This window comes from Equus przewalskii, chromosome 22 (assembly GCF_037783145.1).
Source record: "Equus przewalskii isolate Varuska chromosome 22, EquPr2, whole genome shotgun sequence".
Lineage (NCBI taxonomy): Eukaryota > Metazoa > Chordata > Mammalia > Perissodactyla > Equidae > Equus > Equus przewalskii.
The window spans coordinates 13,758,057-13,781,342 of NC_091852.1; the positions used below are offsets into that span (position 1 = coordinate 13,758,057).

The following is a 23,286-nucleotide window of genomic DNA, read 5'->3' on the forward strand; positions in this document are numbered from 1 at the left end:
AAGACTCACATACTTTGGTATGTCAATAGAAGGAAACAGGATTCAGTTTCCATAAAAACACCTCCACAAACACCAATGTTCTTTACCAAGGCTATAAAAGATGAAAGGGCTCATTCTGCAATGAGAATTAAATAGGCACACATTTAGAAATGTTTGGCGACACCTGTGATTTACTCAAGCCAATAGAATTCCTTCTTTAGGCCCATTATTGTCAATTATGTCTATGTGTAGTAAGGACTTGCAATTATTTTCATAATGCACTCTTTGCTTTGTTCATCTAACAGTTTGGCTGACAGCTTTGCACTTTTTTGAGAAAATATATTTATTTAGCTTACTATATGGATATGTCTAAGCACTTGGCTAGCATTTCAGTGTCTAAAACCAGTGTCTAGAAACTATCACATCTAAAACCAGTGGATTATTTGAAAATTGTACTTTCTTTGACCAGAGCTTACGTTTAATGCACCTAAAGGGAAGTTTGAGGAAATTTTCTGTCTTTATGCTAATTTTAGAAGCTTTAAATTCTAAAAGTCTGAAAAATGGGCGGGTATAAGATAGATATCAGGCATAAGAAAATTACAAATCAGAAGAAAGCATGAGGTTTGAATGGGCACCAAGTGCTAACAATTGCTTCTCTTTTACAGGATTGCAAACTTGGGCGGTTGTTCTCTTAACATTTTATTTGAAAATAACTTCAAACTTACAGAAAATTTGAAAGAATAAGACGATTTACCCTTTACTCAGATTCACCTATTGTTAACATTCCACCCTATTTGCTGTATCATTTGCTCACTTGCTCTATGTGTGTGTGTGTGTTTTTCTTTTTTTCCTGAACCATTGAAAGTAAGATGCATACATTATGGTCCCTTACCCCTAGATATTTCCTAAGTGTGTATTTCCTAAGAATGTGTAAGTGTGTATTTCCTAAGAATAAGTACATTTATATAACCACAGTACAGTCATCAACTTCAGGAAATTTAACATTAATAAGTACATTAATCTCCCATCTATATTCCAATTTTTTTCAATTGACCCAATCATGTCCAATAGGGATCCATTCTAGGATCCCATGTTGCATTTGTTGTCTTGGCTCTTTAGTCTCCTCTAATCTGGAACAACTCCTTGCCTCTTCTTTGTCTTTTGTGACACTAACTTTTTTTAAAGGCAACGATTCCTTTTTTGATAGCATGTTTCTTACTTGGCATTTGCCTGACATTTCCTCTTGTTTAGATTCAGGTTAAGCATTCCCAGCCAAACTACTGCATAGGTCATGTGGTGACCTTCTCAAGACTTCACAGCCGGAAGTACCAATATCCATCTGTCCCTCTTTAGTGATGTTAATTAGCACTCTTCGTTTTGCATCCCAAGAAATTTCCTCTCACTTCAAGCCAGCGCAACACTCAGCCCCTGAAGCTGGTGAACAATTCCTATAAGACAGCTAGAAGGAAGTTATTCCAGCAGAGGCAGGAAGAGGAGTTTCAGAATTCAGAGCTCAGCATCAAGGCAGGAGGAGATTTTTTGAAATAATAAAACAATATTAATAATGATGCCATTAATACCCTTACATGTCCCAAGCACTTCTTCACCTACTTCAAATGGTGTATTAGTTTTCTATTGTTGTTGTAACAAACTACCTCAAATTTAGCAGCTTAAAACGTTTCAGATTTGTTATTTTACAGTTCTGAGGGTCAGAAGTCCAGTCAGAGTCTCCCTGGGCTAGAGTCAGCGTTGTACAAGGCTGGGTTCCTTTCTCAGGCCTCTAGGAGAGGATCCGTTTCCTTGCTCGTTCAAGTTGTTGGCAGAATTCAGTGCCTTGCAGTTGTAGGACTGACATCCATTTCCTTGCTGGTTATCAGCTAATGGTTGTATCTAGCTTTTAGAGACCTCCTGCATTCTTCAGTTTGGGCAGGGGGACCCTAAAACTAACAATGATGAGTCTCTCCTCTCTACTCTGTCTCTCTGACTGCATCTGGAGAGGTTCTCCACTTTTAAGGACTCGTGCTTAGAATCGGCCCAACTGGATAACCTAGGATAATAGCCTCATCTCAACATCTTGAACTTTCATCATATCTTCAAAGTCCCTTTTGCTCTATAGGACAACACATTCATGGGTTCCAGGGATTAGGGCATGGGCATTTTGGGGGGAGCCGTTATTCTATCTCCCACAGATGGATATCTCATTTAATACAATGATGCTGTGAGGTAGGTACTGAAATTATCCCCAGTTTCCATGATGATACTGAAGTTTAGGGAAGTCAAATGAGTTTGCCAGAATCACATAACAGATAAGAGGGTGGGCCAGGATTAACTTCAAGCAGAGGAGTTTATCTAATCTGGAAGATTTAAAATTTTATTTTAGCAGCAAAATTCTTTACCAAATGGAAACATAAAAAATCAAGTGGATAAATAAAGATGGAAGCAAAGCTTCCCTGGCTAAATTGGGAGTAGCGGCTGGTTGGGGAGGGAAGGGCTCTGCAGACTAGAGGCATCAGACCAGGGATCCCGCCCAGGGCCTCTGCTTCCAGATGAGGTTGTGAGGTCCAGAGACAAGTGTGAAATGATTGGCCTGAAGTGAGCTTGGGGACTAGAGTCTTACTCTTCCACTCTCCATAAGGGCTCTTTCAAATGGCGTGCCACAGATTTACCTGTTAGGAGTCTACTCGCTTATTTGTTCAAAAATTGTGTTTTGAGCATCTACATATGGTAGGCAGGATTCTAGATGCTAATGATTCAAGAGCAAATATAACAAAGTCCCTGCCTGCCTGGAAGTTACAGTTAAGTGAAGGAAGAAATACAGCAAACAATTTTTAAAAATAAAAACTAAAAATAGGGGCTGGCCCTGTGGCCGAGTGGTTAAGTTTATGTGCTCTGCTTCGGCAGCTCAGGGCTTTGTTAGTTCAGATCCTGGGCACGGACCTAGCACTGCTCATCAAGCCATGCTGAGGTGGTGTCCCATATAACACAACCAGAAGGACCTACAACTAGAATATACAACTATGTACTGGGGGGTTTTGGGGAGAAGAAGAAGAAAAAAAGAAGATTGGCAATGGATGTTATCTCAGGTGCCAATCTTTAAAAAAAAAAATCAAATAATTGCATGTGAGTTGCCAGAATTAAAATAAGGAGATTGATGCATGTACGTGTGTGAGGGGTGGGAGGAGTAAGAGAGAGAGAAAGGCTGGCTTCTTTAGATTGGAAGCTTCTTAAGGTGATATTTACACTGAGATGGGGTGACAGGAAGGAGCCAGTCACATTAATGTTTTGGGAAAAGCATTCTAGGTAGGGGAAACAGCAGCTAACGCAGGACTTGGAAGCAAGAATGGGCTAGAAACAATCAAGACCAGGACACTTCAGTGTAGCTGGAGAGTGAGGATGAAGGGAGAGAGGTAGGTGATGATGTCAGGGATGTGGAGGAGACTAAAACGAGGAAGGCGTTTTTGAATAAAACACATATCTGTCAGTTGTCAAGCATTATCTACCAGTTCTAGCTTGAGCTGACATAGAACTCCTGTGTAAGGGATCAGTGGCTTCTTGGCAGAGCAAAAGCATCGTGCCCCGTCACATGAGGTATTTGTTCATTGCACAGGGTTCCTATGCCTTCTCCCAGTTACTTGCTAAGTTCCCAAGTGGCCCATCCCATTAATGCACATTTGAGCACACAATGTGACAGTTGGACAATGGCTTTAGGTAACTGTCATTAGCTGTGCGTACCATGGTAAAGTTAAGCTGTTAATGGCTTCATGGTTCTGATTTGCATTTTAACATTCAAAGGGGTAATTACTCTACTCAGTCCCAAGGAATAATTGACAGATTTTTATGTCTGAAATCTCAGTAGGTCAAACTTCCCATTTGTAAAACTTTTCAGTTGCTCCTTTGCTGAGCACATAAAACGAATTTACTTCTGAACTGAGACCTTGTAAGCCAAATTTTTACAGCCTTAAATATAGTATTTTATCACTCCTATAAATGGTTCTTGACTCGCCTCCCACAGACCCTTCGGTGCTAAAGGCAAGAGGGCTCCCTAATTCACTTGTTTCAATTCATAGAAGATTTCTAAGTTGAAGTCAGGTCATTTGGATAATATTTCAAATGTACAGGCTGCATTTCTGCTAAACACAATAAATCTTTGATTTTACGATTGGCTTGGGCAGCCAGCGTGATTGTACTAGGCTTTCCAATAAGCACCTCTTCAAAAAAACCCTCCTTTCTCTTCAAGACTCACCTCCAAACTTCACCCAAAGCCTTGATGTCATCTCTGAAATGTTGGGGATGTGGTAACATGGAGAATGCATTTTCAGGTTGATTTCTTTTTCTAGTGGAACATCCAGTATTCTCGCACTTATTTTAGGGCATAAAGTTCCACTATGATGATAAATCAAGCTGTCAGCTCTTTCTGGTCCAAATTAGAGGTTGGAGAGATTGAGAAGCTTTTCTACCTTAAGATTTCACCCTTTGCATCTCCAGATTGTGTGTTACGCCTCTGGACATAATGCCGTGTTTGTCCTAGGATTTGTTCTTGTCTTGGTGATCTGATTGAATGGGGACTACTCAGGCAGAAAAGCTCCTCACCCAGTGCTCTCATGGGCCTCCCAGTCCCTGGTGCCATGGAACAAGGGGCTGAAAGGTAGACATCCCTGGGTTGCCAGCCTGGTTCATACAAAACACTATTTGCTTGTCTCACCTCGTGTTGGATAGTTTATAGATAGTCATAACGCACTATTTTTATGGAAAAGATTTGGAAGAAAACAAAAAATTTGACTGCTACAGAGGGCCATAGGCACAGCTGGGAGGGAAAATGGTTCGATTGACCTGCTAACATCACCACTGAGAACATGAGAAATGTTTGGAGATGTCAGCATGGATATCTCCTGCCTTCCAGTACTTCAACTTTGGGTACTTGGCCAAGGGGTGGCAAATGAAACATGGCCCTGCCCAGACCTGTCCCTGAGCCCACTGCCTTCTCTAGCTTGCTGTGCTTTTCTGTCCCCAATCTGTTTCTCATGCCCTCGGCTGGCCCACTGTGCTGGAAGCTGAGCTGAAGGCCACTGGTGGGGCTGCAGCCAAGCTTTCTCTGGTGGGAGCTGTAGGGAGACTTTATGGAAAGGATGGGTCTGGACTCCTACCAAATTGCCCTCCTGTTGACTTTTGGAAGGTTCGAATTTCAGACTCTCGAGGTGCAGAAGCAATTTACTGATACTCATTGTTGGCCCAACTCTTAGCTGGAGACCTGCCTTTTGAACAGCTGGGCATCAACATGAACATGCTCCCACCTCACCCGCACTCGGCTTCTCTCTATTCTGATGTCTGCTCTGTGACTTAAATAAATTCTTTTCTCTTCAACCAGTGGAGCTTGAAACTCTTCCTATCATCTGGTAAAGGACTGTGAAATGGCTATGCTGCAGTGGCATAGGGAGATGGAGCACTGGAGGTGAGATTAGGACAGCTAACGATAGGCACAAAAGCCACAGATATTTACTGAGTGCCTTCCTGGTGACAGGCACTATGCTAAATGCTTATGACACAACGGCACACAAGTTAGATGTGTGGCCTCAGATATACCAACAGGCCTCTTGATGATGGCAGATATGATAGGAAAGAGAAAGGGGCAGAAATGGAGAGAAAGCAACTTACATTTTATTTTGATATTAATAATAGAAACTCTTGGTTCTTCTCTCTTAGAGAGCCCAAGATATCATCTTTCTAGTTTTCATTATAATATCTAGGGCCATATTAGGAGGTAAAAGAAAGGCAACTTATGGATGGTCTCCCTTATAAAACAGGATGGAATTAAGAAATGAAAATGTGTGGGACCTGCCCAAAGATTTCATTGTAGTAGGGAAGGATGGAGAGAGTAAGATTTCAGATTCCCTTTTCCGCGATCCCACAAAATCAAATAAGACGTAACCATCCAAAGTTCTAGTCACTACTGCTAGACTAGATTTGTTTTATTTTATTTTTGTTTTAAACTTGATGGGCAGACATAGCTGAGGTCTTGGTTGCTGAAGGACTTCAGAAAAATCAAAGATATTTCACTAAAAGAAAGTAATTTGGGAACATTTCTCCAACTTGTTATTCATACGTGTGCAAAAAAGACATTCTCATTGGTTTCTAGATACTTCTGGAAAGGTGAAATTCATCCCACCAGTCGAACTGCCCCTTGCCCCCAGTCACTGGAATTTTAATGTTGCAGATCACACATTGCTTTCAGGAATGGCAGCTGGTTTTCTGAACCCGTCCACCCTGGATGTTGTACTTGACCACATACCACACTTTAGTTTAGCTAGGTTGGTTTTGGAAGTAATTGGCTCAGTTCTCTTTCTGCAAGCATACGTGATCCAGACTTCAACTGGCTTGCAACTCGACTTCGCAGGTCAGTTACACAACAAGAAGGAGGAACTTTGATTATACCCAGCTCTGGGGGAAAATAGCGTAATAACACAAAAAGCCAAGATGATGAGCTAACTGCTGTAGAATTGAACTTAGGACACCTCGCCACTATTTTCTTCTCCCCCATAATGGTAAGAATGTGAATTTGAATGTAGGGGGAGCAAAGGGCCACTTTAGGGGACACAACTAAGGAGCATAAGAATATAACCTAGAATGAAACAAATATGGCAGGTTGACTTCTCCATGACTTTCGTTTACATTCTCTAGGAAAACACTGTATGAGTGCAAGCTACTCTGGAAAAGAGTGCATATTTGGATGTTCTGTGGGTTTATAGCCAGATAGTCCTCAGTTTGAATATGGCTCTAAAACTTGCTGCTACGTGACTTTGGGTAAATTACATAAGTTCTCTGGGCTTTGGTTTTCTCATCTATAAAATGGGAATAAGGATTTTGAACCCAGTGGTTTGTATTGATGATTAGAGATCACGTTTGTAAAGCGTATACCTGGCTGAGCCCCTAGCATGGAATGGACAATAAGTTGTAATTATTATAATGCAATGTATCTGCCTCTGCTCCAGCTTCCATCCTTGACAAAGTATTTTTACTATGATATTGAAATTATCTGTTTATATACCTATATTAAATCAGCAGTTTATATACTCATCTTATTCAACTCTGATTGCACATTAGAATCAGCTGGGGAGTTTTTAATAAACACTGATGCCTGAGCCTCACTCCAGACCAATTAAATTGGAAACCCTGGGAGTGAGTCTTGGTGCTGTACTTTACATCTCCCCAGGTGATTCTGATGAGACTCACCCGTCTTTCCCTTTGACATGCGAGCCTTCTGGGAGCAGGGAACGTGTTTGATTCACCTTCGTATCCTCATGCTTAGCCTGATGGAGATGCTCAGTAAGTATTTCTTGACTCAAATTCAAAAAATGAAAGAAAATTGTCCAAATTCCCAAGAGTGGTCTCATATGGGCACATTTCTTGGGTAGCAGATAAAGGCAAGAGATACCAGCATATTTAGAGATTTGAGAGAGCTGGGTAAAGAAAAGTCAAAGTTCTTTCACCTGACAGTTCACCCATTGACCATGTGTCTTTTATCACTTGTCCTCTTTTTGACTCTTCATTTACCAAGGGATCAGAGAAGTGAGATAGCAGAATACTTTGGGAGACTCTATCAATTAAAAAAATACCAACTTCTTAGGATGCGTTCCTTTGAAAGAAGGAGAAAGTCAGACCTGCCAAGGTAGGATAATGGGCAAGGTCAGAGGGGCTGAAGAGACAATTCAGGGAAGAAGAGTGGGCACTCGTAAAAGTATATTCGACACGGGACCTCGGAATATACCAGCAACAGTCCCAGTCATTACCACGGTGAGAACGTCATTAGGGTTCACAATATTAGTTTCTCTTTTGCAGGTACATGGCAGGATTGCATCTTCCCACTTTGTGATCTTAGGCATGACCATGTGACTTGCTTTGGCCAAAAATACGTGAGCAGGAGTTCCAGGTGGCATATCCTGGAGAAAACTTTAAGAGCCAGTGTACCTTCTTCTGCCATGACAAGGTAATGGCTGCTTGGTCACCCTGGGTCCTGGATGGAGGACTATGCAGAGCAGTGTTCTGAGCTGACTCATGTTGGAGATGTAGCACGAATGAGAAAGAAACCTTTGTTGTTTTAAGTTCCTGAGACTTGGGGGTGGTCTGTTATCACAGCTCAACCCGGCTGATCAGAGTGCACACATATGACAAAGAGCTGCTAAGCCAACTCCTTCCTCTGTGAAAACAGGAAACTAAGTTATGCACAAGGCTGCTTGAAACTGACTGTTAACTATCTGTCACTTCCCAAATGCATAAAACGGGTCAAGTCTCACCACTTCTCTAATCCTCAGTTTCCCCAGCTGTCAAAGTCGTTGGATTATAGATGTGAAAACAAATCATCTGCACTGAGTGTTTAGCAGAGTGCCTGCCTGATAAATAATAATGATGGTGATGCTTGATAAATATTAGGTTATACAGTCCTATTATTTGTGGAATAAATTGAACAAATGATGGGAAAGCAGTAAGCACAAAAACATGCAATAAATATTTGCTGGATGAATTAATGAAGAAAGCCAGGATGAATAAGGGACTATGAGACTGCAAAACTTCTGCAAATTTTTCCAACATTGGGTTCTCTTTTCTTTAAGGTTTCATTTCTTCTAAACCCCCTTCTTTGAAATGAGGTATCATTTAGAAAATAGGGAGAGAGAGGCTCTAATGAATGAAAAATAAAAACAGTTTATTTATTTATTTCTTTTTGAGGAAGATTAGCCCTGAGCTAACATCTGCTGCCAATCCTCCTCTTTCTGCCGAGGAAGACTGGCCCTGAGCTAACATCCGTGCCCATCTTCCTCTACTTTAGCATGGCTTACCAAGCGGTGCCATGTCCGCACCCGGGATCTGAACTGGCGAACCCCGGGCCACCGAGAAGCAGAATGTGTGAACTTAACCGCTGCAACACCAGTCTGGCCCAGTTTGTGGTTTTTTAAGACAGCACTGTCTAATGGAGCTTGCTTGTTTCTCTTTTCTTTAGCAAACATGACAGTACATTTAGAATCTAATCTTTCCCGTGAAGCTGGCTTGGGTTTGGACTTTTAAAGAAAAGAGGCATCGTCAGCTGCCCTACCCCATCTGTCGATGGAGACGATTGTAGCTAACCACCAGGGTCATGTGGTAAGCATGGCTGGACAATGAGCAATGCCCTGGGTCACTGGAAAGAAGGTCCTTAATGAACGCTGAGTTTCACTTTTCAATCAGCAGCAACTTCTTTCCAATTTCAAGGAGAGAACAAGCTTGTGTAAATTTTATTCTGCAACACCTTTGGTTTCGAAGGCACCGAAACTGTTACTGTTCTTATTCCCCTGAAAGTTCACGGAGAAGCCCCAACGGGAGATCTGGGTAAATAGCGATCCGTAACTACAATATTTGATTTGAAAAACCCTCTATGTCTGCCCCATTGAAAACTAAAATGTGAACTTCGCGTCTTAGATGTCTCAATATTTTTTTTCTTCCGTGAACGAGTTCTCACTCCTTAATAGAAGGATAGAATAGCAAGAGGTTGGTCCTCTAACTCCTGTATCTGAAGCTTGAGTTTAACATGGGTCAGGGTGGAGAAAGCCCACCTCATCTTCACATGGAGGAGAGAGGGGCATGTCCTGCCAATCATACCTTTATAAGGGGACCCACTTTCCCAGGGAGCAAGAGCTCCTTGTGGAGGTGAATGAACCTGAAGGGAGGTGGAACGGCAGCGAGGAGTCCAGAGCTAATTGAAGACGTGCCCGCCTCCTCTCTCAGTCTTGCTGTGGTGAGCATTCCCCTATTTGCTCTGTCCTATGTCAGCACATTCCAGATGTAGGTCCTGAAGGTCGACAACTTCAGGTGAACAGTCATGCAAATTGGTGTGGCTGATTCAGTCATCCAAATCAATTTGCATGCCTGTTATGAACAGTTTCACTGTTTGGTAAATTCAGTTATGTCATCAGGCATAAAGTTGTAGCCAAATGAAGTATGATAGTTATTGCGTGTAGGACTGAGGAAAGGGGCAGAAAATAAACTTTTATTTTATCTTTTTATTAGTGCCTAACACATAATACTTTTGCTCTAGAATTAGAAAAGAAGAACGTTAGGTGGTAAAACACATGGGGTTTGGTGTTGGGCTATCCAGAATCACTTACTGATTCTAGTAGTTACCAGCCCTGTGATGTTATGCAAGTTACTTAACTGTTCTGAGCTTAATTTCTTCATCTGCAAAATGAGAACAGTCATTACATCTATTCCTTAAATGAGGTAATACACTTAAAGAGCTTAGCACAGCAGCTGGAACATTAGCAAGTGTTCAATAAATGCCAGGATTAGGTTACTGTTACATTATACTGTGTAGAGATGGGAAAGAGTGGCATTAATAGGTCCATTTTAACACTGTATTTGTCTTTTTAAGTCAGATTTATCGAAATATAATTTTCATAGTGTGACATTTGCCCTTTTTAGGTATATAGTTCTATGAATTTTGACAAATGAAAACAGTCACATAATCACCCCTGACAATCAAGATATAGGACATTTGCAACACTCCGAATAGTTCCCCCATGTTCTTTATTGTTATGATGATGCAATTGTTGTTAACTATAATAATAATAATTATTAATTAATTATTAATAATAATTATTAATCATTTTTAAGTCCATAATGTAGTCAGACTTCCTTAGTTTTTACTTAGCGTCTTTTTTCTGTCCCAGGATACCACATTACGTTTAACTTTCGTGTCTCCTTAGCCTCCTCTTGGCTGTGACAGTTTCTCAGACTTTACTTGTTTGATGACCTTGACAGTTTTGAGGAGTACTAACAGATATTTTACAAAATTTCCCTCTAGTGGGATTTGTCCGATGTTTTTCTCACGATTAGCCTGGGGTTATGGGTTTTTGGGTGGAAGATCTCAGAGGTCAAGTGCCTTTCTCATCATATCATATCAAGGGCACATGCTATTATATGATTTATCACTGTTGCTGTTGACCTTGACCCCCTACATGAGGTAGTACTTGTCAGGTTTCCCCACAGGGCAGCTCCTCTCCTCTCCTCCTTTCCATACTGCTGTCTTGGAAGGAAGTCACTATGTACAGCTAAGAAGTTGGGAGTTATGCTCCAGTCCCTGGAGGGAGGAATGCTAATTATTTGGAATTCTTTTGCACTGAAGATTTGTCTCTTGTCCCTGATTTACTTATTTGTATGACCACTTATTTATTTATGTCTGTATGAACTCATGGAGTTTTATTTTATACTTTGGGTTATAGCAAATGCTCTTTTATTTATATTATTGCTCAAATTGTTCCAGCTTTGGCTATTGGGAACTCTTTCATTTGTCCCCTGTGTCCCTCTGATATACCCAGATCACTGTGGGTTCTTTTTCCTTCGAGCACTTCCTTACTGCCTGTCACTACGATATACAGACTCACCTTGTATATTTCCCACCCTAGTCCCAGAATCAGCCAGTTCTCCAAGGAGCCCTGGTATCTCTTATTGGAGAATGGTATTAGCAACCAAGATCTGGGCACTAGGTGTGCTTATTGCTACCGGGGTGTTGTTGCTTCTAGGCCCTCTCAGCTGGCAGAGTATGAAGTATTTTTTTCCCTCCAACTTTAAAAAAAGTTTTCAAATCTACAGAAAGGCTGAAATAGTTGTGCAAAGAACAACTTTGTATGCTTCGCCTAGATCCTGTTTTGTTCTGAACCATTTGAAAATAAGTTCTACATTTCATGACATTTCATCCCTAAATGCACTTTTTGGGGATGCATCCCTAAGTGATCTTTTTTATCCACTCCCAAGCAAAGGCTCTGCTCCTACTCAGTACAACACAGTTACCATATCTGAGGAAACATTAATTCAGCAATATTATCCAATTTCATCCAAATATTTCTAACTCTTCCCAAAATATCTTTTAAGACTTTTACAATCCAGGCTCTAGTAAATATTTATACATTTTCCTGGTTTTTTTTCTCTCTTCATTCCCTTTTACTTCACCTGCTTACTTTTTTTTTTCATTATATTAAATTTTTTTAAAGAGTACAGGTCAGTTGACTTATAAATATCCCATATTCTGGATTTATCTTATCATTACTTTTAGGCTAAATAAGGGTTTCTCAACCTCAGCATTAACACTTGGGACCAGATAATTCTTTGTTGTGGGGGGGCTGTCTTGTGCATTATAGAACGTTTAGAAGCATCCTTGACCTCTTCCCACTAGATGCAAGTAACAACCCCCCAGTCATGGCAATCAAAAATGTCTCAAAATATTGACAAATGTCCCCTATGTTATAATCACCTCCAGCTGAGAATCATTAGTCTAGATACTTTTGTCAAGGATACCAGGTGAGGTTGTGTACTTGTTAACGTATCACATCGGCAAACACATGATATAGATTATATGGAACTAATGGTGGTAACGCTAAGTGTATTAACTTGGTTAAGTTGATAACCAGCAAATCTCTCCATTATAATTAACTATTAATTATGGAAGTACTTTGAGTCTGTGTGATTATCCTGTTCCCAAACAGTTTTCCACCTAATGATTTTAGCTTCCACTTATGATTCGCCCTTGAGTTAATGCACTAGGGGACGTAAAATGATGATTTTCTAATTCTTTCCTTGTATATATACCAGCTGAAAATTTTCTGTAAAGAAGAGCTTTTCCATTTATTCTATTTCCCCTCTCTCTTTTTTTCTCCCTTCTTTAAATATCACTATTGATGTATGGATTATTTTTATTAATTGAATTATAATTCTTTATGATCAATATTTTTCGATGCTCAAATTGTTCCAAATTGGACAGTTCCCACTGGAATTGGCCCATTCACACTAATTACTGTGTCATTTGTTATGAGTTTGTAACCTCTTATATGGTTCAGATCAAAACTTTGTAAAAAGATAGACCTGGAGAGGTCTCACTCCCATCTCCTTTACCTCTTTCATTATAGGTAACCATTTTCATTAGTTTCTGGTTTATCCTTTCTGTGTTTCTTATTCAAAAATAAGTAAAACATGTACATACGCACACATGTATATTTTATTTCAACATCTTTTCTTACCCAAAAAGTAGCATACTATGTACATGTTTTAGCACCTTGCCCTCTACTTAACAGTATATCATGAAATTATTATCAGTTCACATAGATCCTCTTTGCTCTTTTTAATGACTGCATAGTACTCCATTGTGTATGTGTATGTTGCTTTATTCAACTGGTCTTCCATGAATGAACATGTAGGATGTTTCAAATAGTTTAATACCACAGATAAGGCTATAGTGAATAACACTGTGAATGCTGTTTTGAATTTGTGGATGTTTATCATCAGGATTAATTTCTAGAAGAGATGTTGTAGAGTCAAAGGATAAATGCATATGCAATTGTGTTATGTACTGCCAAATTTCCTTCAGCAGTGGTTGTACCATTTTGTCTTCCCACCAGTAATAAATAAGAGTGTTTGTTTTCCTACAGCCTTGCCTGTACAGTGTGTTGTAAGCTTTTGAATTTTTGCCAATCTGATAGGTGAGAAATGATATGTCATGGTAGTTTTAATTTGCATTTCCCATACAGTGAGCAAAGTTAAACATCTTTTCTTGTACTTCAGGACGTTTGTTTCATGGGATTTTTAAAACCTAGCTCTTTCTTTATAATTTCCTGGCTGTTACCTTAGATCAGGCTCCTGTTACTTCATACCTAGTTTTCTGAAATAGTCTTCTAGCTGGTTTCTCTGCCTACTGCCTCTCTTCCTTTCAACTGCCCTGAACACAGTTAACACAGTTACCATATTAGTCTTCTTAAAACACTTCTTCAAGACATTCTCTCTTTATTTTAAAGAACCTTCAATTATTCCACCTTAGCCATAGGATACTTTTAAACTCATTAGTCCAAAATTCAAGATATGGTTTTCAACCATCTCTCTAAACTTCTGTCCGCCCCTTCTCTTAGATTTACTTATTCCTTCTGCAAAATTGGTATATTCAGTGCCCTAAAACCCATGGCAGAAAGTCTTTCTGACCTTTCTTCTTGCTAATGTCCAAGGTGAAAGTCCCTCCAGAGTGCAGCCCCGCCCTCTTGTCCGTCTAAATTCCATGCAAACTCCAAGATTCATCTCAAGTCCCATCTTTTTGGAAGCCTTCCTTCTCCACTTCAGTGTCCAGGGGTTCCCTCCTTTACTGAATTCTTTTGGTACAAATGTTTGTCCTCTTATTTGGCACTTAATCTTTATGGGCTTTTTCTTTTATTGCAAGTATTTAAAAATTTTAAATTTGTGTATATTTTTCCCCAAGAGTAGGGATGATCACCATTTTAATGAGCAAATATTAATGGATTTTCATCACCCACTTCTGAGCCAAGATAAAGGCACATTAACCTCTATTTTACTGATAAGGTAAGGAAGTAAAGAGATCTTCTGCAATTTTATCAAAATCAATCATTAAGTCAATGGTGAGGTAAGTATGCGCTCCAAATCTTTGCTGTAGTCAAGAGTCACGCTTATTACTGCATTCCATAAATTAAAACAGAAGAAAAAAAGTGCCTCAAAACATTAGGTAAAAATGACTTCATTTATTTATCCCCTTAATTAACGAAGAAATATACCTTAGAACACTTCGATTTATCTTAGTTAAATTTCCATTCAAGATACTGGTTAGAAAGACAAAGAATTTGGCATCAAATGCTCTTGGAACAAAACAGTATTATATAAAATGCTATCTGGTTTTTTTTCAGACTAATAAAGAAGAGAAATATAAGAGAGAACAGATTGGCGGTTGCCAGAAGTGGGAGATGGGGCGTGGGTAAAATAGGTGAAGGGAGTTAAAAATCACAAACTTCCAGTTATAAAATAAATAAGTCCTGGGGATATAATTTACAGGATATAATATAATGATGGCTATAATTAATAATACTGTGCTGCATATTTGAAAATTGCTAAGAGAGTAGATCATAAGATTCTCATCACAAGAAAATAATTTTGTAACTAGGTGAGGTGGTGGATATTAACTAGACTTATTGTGGTGATCATTTTGCAATATATACAAATATTGAATCATTATGTTGTACACTTGAAACTAACATAATGTTATATGCCAATTATACCTCAACAAAAAAAAGAAGAGAAACCTAACACCCTATAATAAAAACACCACTGTTTCCTCCTAGAATGTCAAATTCAATATTTTCCTCATGATAAAACAGCCACTTTTTGGTCATGTGTTTCTTTTTTGTCCTCTTTCTGGTCATCTTTCCTTAGAATAACAAATAGCTGGACCCAGGAGCTAGATGAAATCAGAGTCAATTGGGAATTTGAGTTCTTCTTTATTGGGTGTAAAAGATCTTAATCTATAGTTACACTAAATATCTGGAAAGGAATAAAAAACAGAAAGAAATCCCACTATTTCCAACAACTAATTATTACATAGTGTAGAGAAAATGTCTCAGAGTGACTGATCGCACTTTTCCTGACTCCTCAAGAGATCATCCAGCTCTGGTTCACAGATGAATCTATGTTATTTAAATGGAATGAAGTGGAGTGCTCTCCAAAGGATGATGTCCCTTGTCACAAGAAGACTCTCATGAAAATCTATGGTAAATTATTTATATTTTTAAAAATTTGTATTCGTATCTTATTAAAATTATGAAATTTAATAAACGACTTCCTCTTCAAATCTCACTTACAGTTCTAATATTCCACAAAAAGATCATTTGTTTCTGTACCATACGATTTCTTTCCCTTCTTCTTGGCCCGTAAACAAAGTTTGATTTGACACAACATCATATATAAATCCCTGTGTATCCTGAGCCATGCATCTCTGCTCTGAATTTGGGCAATTCTCAAATTCAATTCAACAAACATTACTACCTTTATTGTAGGTTTATTATATCCTAGGCATGCTGCCAGTTCTTGTGGGAGCAGCGTGTACAAGTCATAGAGCTTTTCTCAAGCAGTTTAGTGTCTAGGCAGAAAGATGTGTATGCACCAAATATTACACAAACCAGTTGTATAAAGTATTATTGTTGGCCTACAAATGAGGAGAAACGAGAAAAAACAAGGGGAAACAAGAAAAGAGAGAATTAATTCTACTGGAAAGAACAAGAAAGGCTTCAGAAATAAGAGCATAATTGAGTTCAGCCAACGCAATCCAAAAATACACAAGTCCAACATACAGAGATTTTATAAATTAACAGGAAGTTTAGAATTTAAAGTTAAAAATTAGCACCATTTAGGATGTTCTAGTCACCCTCTTCTGTGATCCCACTGAACTTTGTACCTCTCTCTACTCTGGCAGGTCGCCTTGTAAAAGATTTGATTCTAGGTGCATCACTTGTGACAGCCAGAGAGGGCCTTGCAACAGGCTCCACAGCCACATCAACTATGAATTCTCAGTGCCATGGTGAGTGCTCAACGCACTGAAGATGAAGTTTCTTAAAGGAGTGAATGAACTAAATATTTCAATGGCACTTTGTAAAGTGAAGCAAACTTTCTAATTTCTCTCATTTTGCAAGTTGCTTCTTTTGGATTTTGAGTCCCCAGATGACCAGGGTCTGCTATGGAATTCACTTTCCAGTGGTTACACCTCTGTCTCATCTTCAGCCGGGTCAGCTAAGGGAAAGGTGGGCACAGTGCAGATCCCTAGTGATCATGGTTGTCAGCGTTCCCACCTCCATGCCAAGATCCTCACTGATCCTCAATGAGTCCACACACATTCCTACATCTCTTTAAACCTGAAGGTCAAAATCTCAGGTTTAAGGTTTTACAGACAGACAGACACACACACACACACACACACACATCTCCGTGATGCACAAAGATGCTAGCATGGACATACAACCCACAATAACAAAGGTGCAAAAGGAGAGCACAAAAATTAGCTGAGATGTGAAACCTAATGGGCAAGTGTGGTCTGAAATGGGCAAAAAGGGAAATCAAGAGAGTGAAAACATTGATCCTTGTTCCCTGCTAGAAAGAACACCTCCTATTGCTTCACGAGAGACACTGGAATTTGCCTATCTTTTAAATTTTAGTGCTTTTATTACTTCTGTTTAGGTCTATTTTTGCTTCCCAGAAAATTAGCAATTTTATCCTCAAATCTCTGATTCCAAATGTTACCTGTTTCTTAAGTGCAACTTCATTATTATGTTTTATTTTCCAGTAATATATGCCTCAATTCATAGTGGAGGACAATGGGGGAATGGTATTCAAGCTCCTAAAAACTCTATTTTGTAGTTACAGACATTGTAGAAAATATATCTTTTCCATTTAAGACAGAGAGAGATGGTGACAACCCTCAGATAAATTATAATTCATGTACAATATTTAAGAATTAAGGAAATCCATTAAGTAAAGTCAATAAAATGTTCAATTAGCCCTGGCACAGTCTAACCCCTTGCAATTTCATGAGTGTTTCCTGAAACATTGGCTTTGTTGGCAGCTTGTTAGAAATGCAAATTCTCAGTCCCCACCCTAGACCCATGAATCAGAATCTGCATTTTAATAAATCCCCAATACGATTTGTGTGCACAATAAAGTTTTAGAAGCATGGATTAACCAACCACAGGGCTTCAGGAAAACTCCATGAAGAGAAATTATTCCATCCATCTTTAATTTAGGTTAGTTTCCTTCCAAAGATCCACAGACCCAAGTGCTAATTATTTTCAATATCTAGCCGAAATTTACATTAACCTACATTCTGGGAACTTGGTGGCCTCCCTAGTTTTCATTTAATGTCCAATCCAATGGTGCTGTGTGCTACAGACTGTCCCTCTCACCCCCTCCACAGGAGAACCATAAGTGTGAGAAGGGAAGAAAGGAAGAGCCAATGGTTTGATTTAGAGAATTACATGGAAGACTGACACGTGCTTTTCATTGTTTGATAGGGATTTCAAACTGTACTATCACCATATTGCTTCCTTCTCAAATGACTGTTTTAGTTTCCAAGCAATAGATCATTTTTGCAAAGAAAAGTTCCCAATCTCCTGACAAGCTTTTGTGTTTCACATACTGAGTTAGAGTAATTAGACATTTCTTTGCTTGAGTTTATTTCTCTCCCACCATTGATCATCTTCAAATTTGTCACCTTGAGAAGCTAAGGAGAGGCTGAGTCCCAGGCACCCTGAAACATGTTGCTATAGGTATCCCCTGCCAACTAGCTAACAGCCAGAGGAAAAGATGTCCTTTCCTAAACTTGAGTTTCACTGGGTCAAGTGACCTATCCATTGTCTCAAAAGGGACAGTCTCTCACTGTGACCTTGTTTGAATAGGAGTGAGCCTACTTAATGGATGTTGATGATGACACTGATGGTGACAACAATGACAAAAGTTCCTACTGAAGCAGTGACAGCATGAGGATGTGCGGAAAAGGATACAGCTATTTCAAGTTTTTGAGTAATAAAGGAAGATGACATACCCAAGCTGCACCCCAGGCATCCTTCTTCACAAGGCACGCATTCTTCATAGTCTGGGTCTTGGACTTCACCTATATAGTGAGAGGAGTGGAAAACACAATTAATTTTAACTGAGTGGAGACACATGAATTGCTATGAATATATGTGGGTGCATAGCTTATTTTCAGGCAAATCATAGAGGAATTATGAAACCCAAAACTATCCTTGAGAATATACATATCACGCATGTTTTTATCTCCTTCTATTAATTTAATAGATTGAATCAGTTTGGGTACAAATAGAACAAAGTTGGACTCTGCCATGCAACTACTTTTGAAGTCAAGCTGGTAGATTTTATTTATTAAATAAATTCTGCTTCTGGGAATACGGACTTGGGTATATAAATGATGAAGCTCTGTCTCTTTTTATCAGTCCTCTTAAACACTTTTTTAAAAAGTTTTAAATCCTACAATACATTATTAGACATTAAGAAGAAAAAGGAATGAATGTATTAATTACTCTAGAAACATCTGGGAGCTCTCTTCAGCACCAGACCAGGCATAATTCTGATACAGAGTAGAAAAAGTCTGCAAGATTCTTATATGGGAGATAACAAAAGCTGTAAGTGCTGTTTTTTAATCTTCCTCTTCCCATATAAGATAAGGAACTGGGCAATAACAATAACACATGTGATTCACAGAACATTTTAATATTTCCAAGTAGCTTTAGGAAGGCTGATTTTAAGTGGCTTCTCACAGAAACCATCTTGGTGCTATACTCTCCCTTTCACAAATGAAGAAACGAAGGCATGAAGAAATTAGATTAATTTTGCTCAGCGTCTCATACTAGTAATTCGGAAAGAGAAAATTGTTGACCAGGACTTTTGGATTCTAATGTAATTTTCTCTCCACTATACCCTGCCCACAAACCCTGCACTCAAGATCACTTTCTATGTGATTAGCTGCATCCCTGTGTCCTTGGATTGTGTCTGGGGGAACCCCAAGAAAAGCTGTGTGGGGGAAGAAAGAGGGGCAGCTTTCACTGTCCCCACTTGACATATAGAGTCACACAAAGTCATCCCCAGATGCCGACATTAAAGCCAGAAAGGCAATTCCAGTCTCCGGGACATCCAGGGGTACAGCTCCTCATGCCGCCTCCTGGTACAGGGCAGTGGCCCCAGAGCAGCCTTACCTGGTCCACACTCTACCTTCTGGCAGGTGTGGTTGGTGGGCACCATGAAGTAGCCGCTCACGCATTGTGTGCAGATGTGTGCGCTGTGGCAAAGCTCACAGTTGTCTGGGCAAGGCAGGCAGGCATGCCCCTTGGCAGGGTAGTGGCCCGCTGGGCAGCTCTCCCAACACTCCCCCTGGTACAGGAAGCGCTCCTGGCCATGCTTATCTGAACACACAGAGGGGCAAGCAAAAGAGGGAAAATGTACCACATTAACCATGAAGCTAATATAACCTCAGATGTTTTATTTTAAAAAGATATAACCGAGTGCTTTGTCTCCAAGGGGACCAGGAGCATAAGAATGGATTTAATGAAAAGTACAATATCTTTATACTTGTAGTTGAAAAGTTTTGCTTGTAGGAAATCATTTTCCAATATTTTGTATATAAGTGAATAGCAACTACTATCTGGGATGTCACTGCAAAAGCACCTACCATGCTTTGTGGACAACTCAAGTCAGAATGTGGGGAACTTTCCCAAGGGCTCCTTTCCATGTCTGTGGAAGCTAGCAGACTTAGGGGCTACAGAGATCCCATGAGAATAAACAAATGATTGCTAACAGACACGTTTTTATGACAGCGCTATCTTTTAGAATGATTTTGAATTCTGTTATCAAAATCGCTCGCTTGTGTAACCATCTAATTGGCACAGCTGCCAATTCCTATAACGACAGCCTACTGAAGCGTGAGACCAAGCACACCTCTCTGACTCCTGAAAGTTCCTGAGCCTCTGTCAACATTGGACTCTACGAGGAAAGAATCAGCGGTACCCCGCCGTGGGAGACTATGGGAATTTGTTCCTGGAAGGAATGGAAAATGCTAATCAATTACAAACTATCACAAATAATGAAAAAGGATTATGATCAGTTACAAATATATATATATATATATACACATGTATATAAACAGGATTAAAATAGATGCACCTAGAGGTCTCTGACCCCCACCCTGCTGGAGATTTTGTTCGTGCCAGCTGTGTTTAGGGTATACATCTTCTTCAGGTCTCTCAGGTGCCCCTGCCTCTGAAGAGCAGCCGATCTGTGTTACCCGAAATGACTGGGGTCCAGTGTTCACTCAGCACGTGACCTACCACATGAAGATCCAGAACCACTGAACTTCAAGATATAAGGCTGCTGAATTTGTGGATAAAGATAGTACTAACCCCATGTTTCAAGTGTAGAAACTGAAAGTCAGTATAATATTAGATCGAACCCCATGAAATTGCCAACATTTGACTATTTTTTTTGCCCATAAACTTGGTGCTCTCAAATGGTCTAACCTAATGTTTCTTATTTAATTAAAGCCCTAGTTCAAATATAACTTAAAGAGCACACCCTTGGATTATGGCTCTGAAGCTACCTCTTTTCTGTTTGTGATTTCATGCTGGAAGTCTGCTGGTTCCATGGGACAGAGAAAATAAAGAGGGCTTCCATAGAGGTGGGAGGAACAGTGTCTGCTGTCTCCAAGCTTGACTTAAAAGAGCATTATCCTCTAAGGGAAGGAGAGTGTTGGAAGGATGTAATGTGCATTTGGGGGTTTTACAGCTGTAGGTCAATGTTGTGGAGCACAAAACCCTGATTTGGTGGAACCTGGAGTCTCAGAAACCCACAGAGGATCAACCTTCCAAGTTGTGTTCTTCTCAGGCACTTTATGGAACCCTAGAAAAACTCATTTGCACCAAGACTCATTCAGAAAGGATCCTGTCTTTCAGAGGGCAAACTTCTTAGCCGTAGGTAGGAAGATCTGAGGGAGAGCAGGGAGAAGCTTCCCCCCTCCTCCATCCAGCAGTCACACCTTTACATGACATCAACTCAGGCTGCAGAGGCTGGGGGCAGCTTGGCCTATAGTGAGTTCTAAGTGCATATTTGGTGAGTGAATGAATGACTTTCTGCGAGCGAGTGAATTAATATTTGGCAATGTTCTTACTTTTCCAACATGTCCAACTGGATCAACAATCTTAAAAATTAATAATGATGGGTTCAGATATCAGACGAAGTGTTCTCCAATCCATTTTTATCTTTCAGCTATGGCTTTATTAGTTGGACCCCTTTAGGTATTATAATTTGGATTTGAAGGACAGAAATTTGAAGGGTCTTGGTCTTTAAAATACACCAACCCTGCAAAAGGAGGTCGTTTATATGCCTTGACTATGGCCCACTTTTCCTACAGATTTAATCCAGGATTACACCAAGATTTGGTCATATCCTAATAGCCTGAGGAGTATGGCAGCTCACTCAGTTTTGGCTGATAATTTGGACACCCCATTGATTTAAATACCATGCATAAGTTTTTGACTACTTGCCCAGATTTTGGAATTTAAATTATTGTAATGATCTGAAGGAGACGCTGGTTCTAGTAGAAGAAGGGTTGATATTTTTATTAGGTGCCAACTCTTCCATGTGATAATATGAGACAAGAGTTAAAATGTAAAGAACTCCAAAAGAGGTTCAGGTTGGATTTCATTTATAGTGAAGAGTAATTAACCATTTTCAGAGAATTTCTTGGCAGCTGCTTTTGTTAGAAGAGAAGGCAGACCAATGTGAAGACCTCAGATGTCTGCAGGAGGAAAGGAAGGATGAGGGTGGAAGGCATGAGCGGAAAAGGATTGCTGGAAGGGATGAAGGAAAGAAAGGCTGAGGGACTCTGAAAGTAAATTTGAAGCTTACTTCACCCTTTTGCTTACTGTAGTGTTATGTGATTGGTAAAATTTAGCTTTGGTAGAGGATAAATCTGGAAGAGAATTTAGAGCGAATCTTCACCAACATTATTGGAGAGCTGCATTTCCAAAAGAATTCAGACCTAAATCTTAACAAAATGACAATTAAGCAAGGGGCAACATTTCTACAAACTGATGGAAGAGGCTTACGGGTGTAGAAGGGACTCCCTAGTCTTTTCCAGAGGATTCCCAGCCTTTTATTAAAGCCTGTTGATGTGGAACTACATCCATTCAATCCTCCAGTTTCTTTAGCCCTGTCGCATGTATTATAGCTGTGCTAATACATAAACTAGGACATCGTTCTCTTAATAGGAGAGACCCTGCTAATCAGAGCTTCTCAATGACACCCTCTCCAGGAAGCCTCCTCTGCTCACTACAGCTGAAAGTGATGTTTCTTCTCTGACCTGCAGCTGGATTCCTGCTATCCATTTGGTCTTTAATGTCTTCTTGTTTTATAACATGAGGACACACCCCTCCTTCAGACTGTAAACTCCTTGAAGCAAGTATCATGCTATCATTTATTGCATTTTCCATGGCAACTACGTATAGTAACTTGTACATGGAAGGGGCACAATAAATTTTTGTGAAGATAATGGATTAAACACATACTTTCCAACAGAAAATACAGAAGAATTATCAAAACATTTTATGTGTGGATTGGTCCAACTGGTTGTGGGATGCCTAGAACATTTCAGACATTTGTTTAGCATCCAAGCTATTCCTTAATTTTGTACTACGGATGAAGATGTAGTGTGTTCTAAATGTGAAAGAGATTTTGGATGCCGCGTTGTCTATGCTCCCTTTTTTTACAAACAGGGAGAGACAGAAAGAGGTGAAGTGACTGGTTTATTATTCAAATGCCCACAGGAGCAAGCAGGTACAAGCAATAACAGTAGTAACAGCGATAATAAGAAGAATAGATAAGAGTGCTTCCTATGTGCCCGGTCCTGTTCTAAGTGCTTTACTATTTTATCTCATTTAACTTTCATAATAATCCTAAGAGGAGGCAATC

General features: G+C 39.7%; 1 protein-coding gene across 3 annotated transcripts in view; it reads right to left on the reverse strand.

The window, feature by feature from the left end:
* PCSK5 (proprotein convertase subtilisin/kexin type 5) overlaps positions 1 to 23,286 on the reverse strand; it is a 436,496-nt gene that overhangs the window by 83,160 nt on the left and 330,050 nt on the right. For all 3 annotated transcript variants that reach the window (XM_008515633.2, XM_008515632.2, XM_070590114.1), the window contains exons 23-24: positions 19,521 to 19,727; positions 18,353 to 18,421 (exon numbers count right to left, since the gene is read on the reverse strand). In XM_008515633.2, coding sequence (XP_008513855.2) covers positions 18,353 to 18,421; positions 19,521 to 19,727 — 276 coding nt within the window. The remainder of the gene's footprint in view (positions 1 to 18,352; positions 18,422 to 19,520; positions 19,728 to 23,286) is intronic.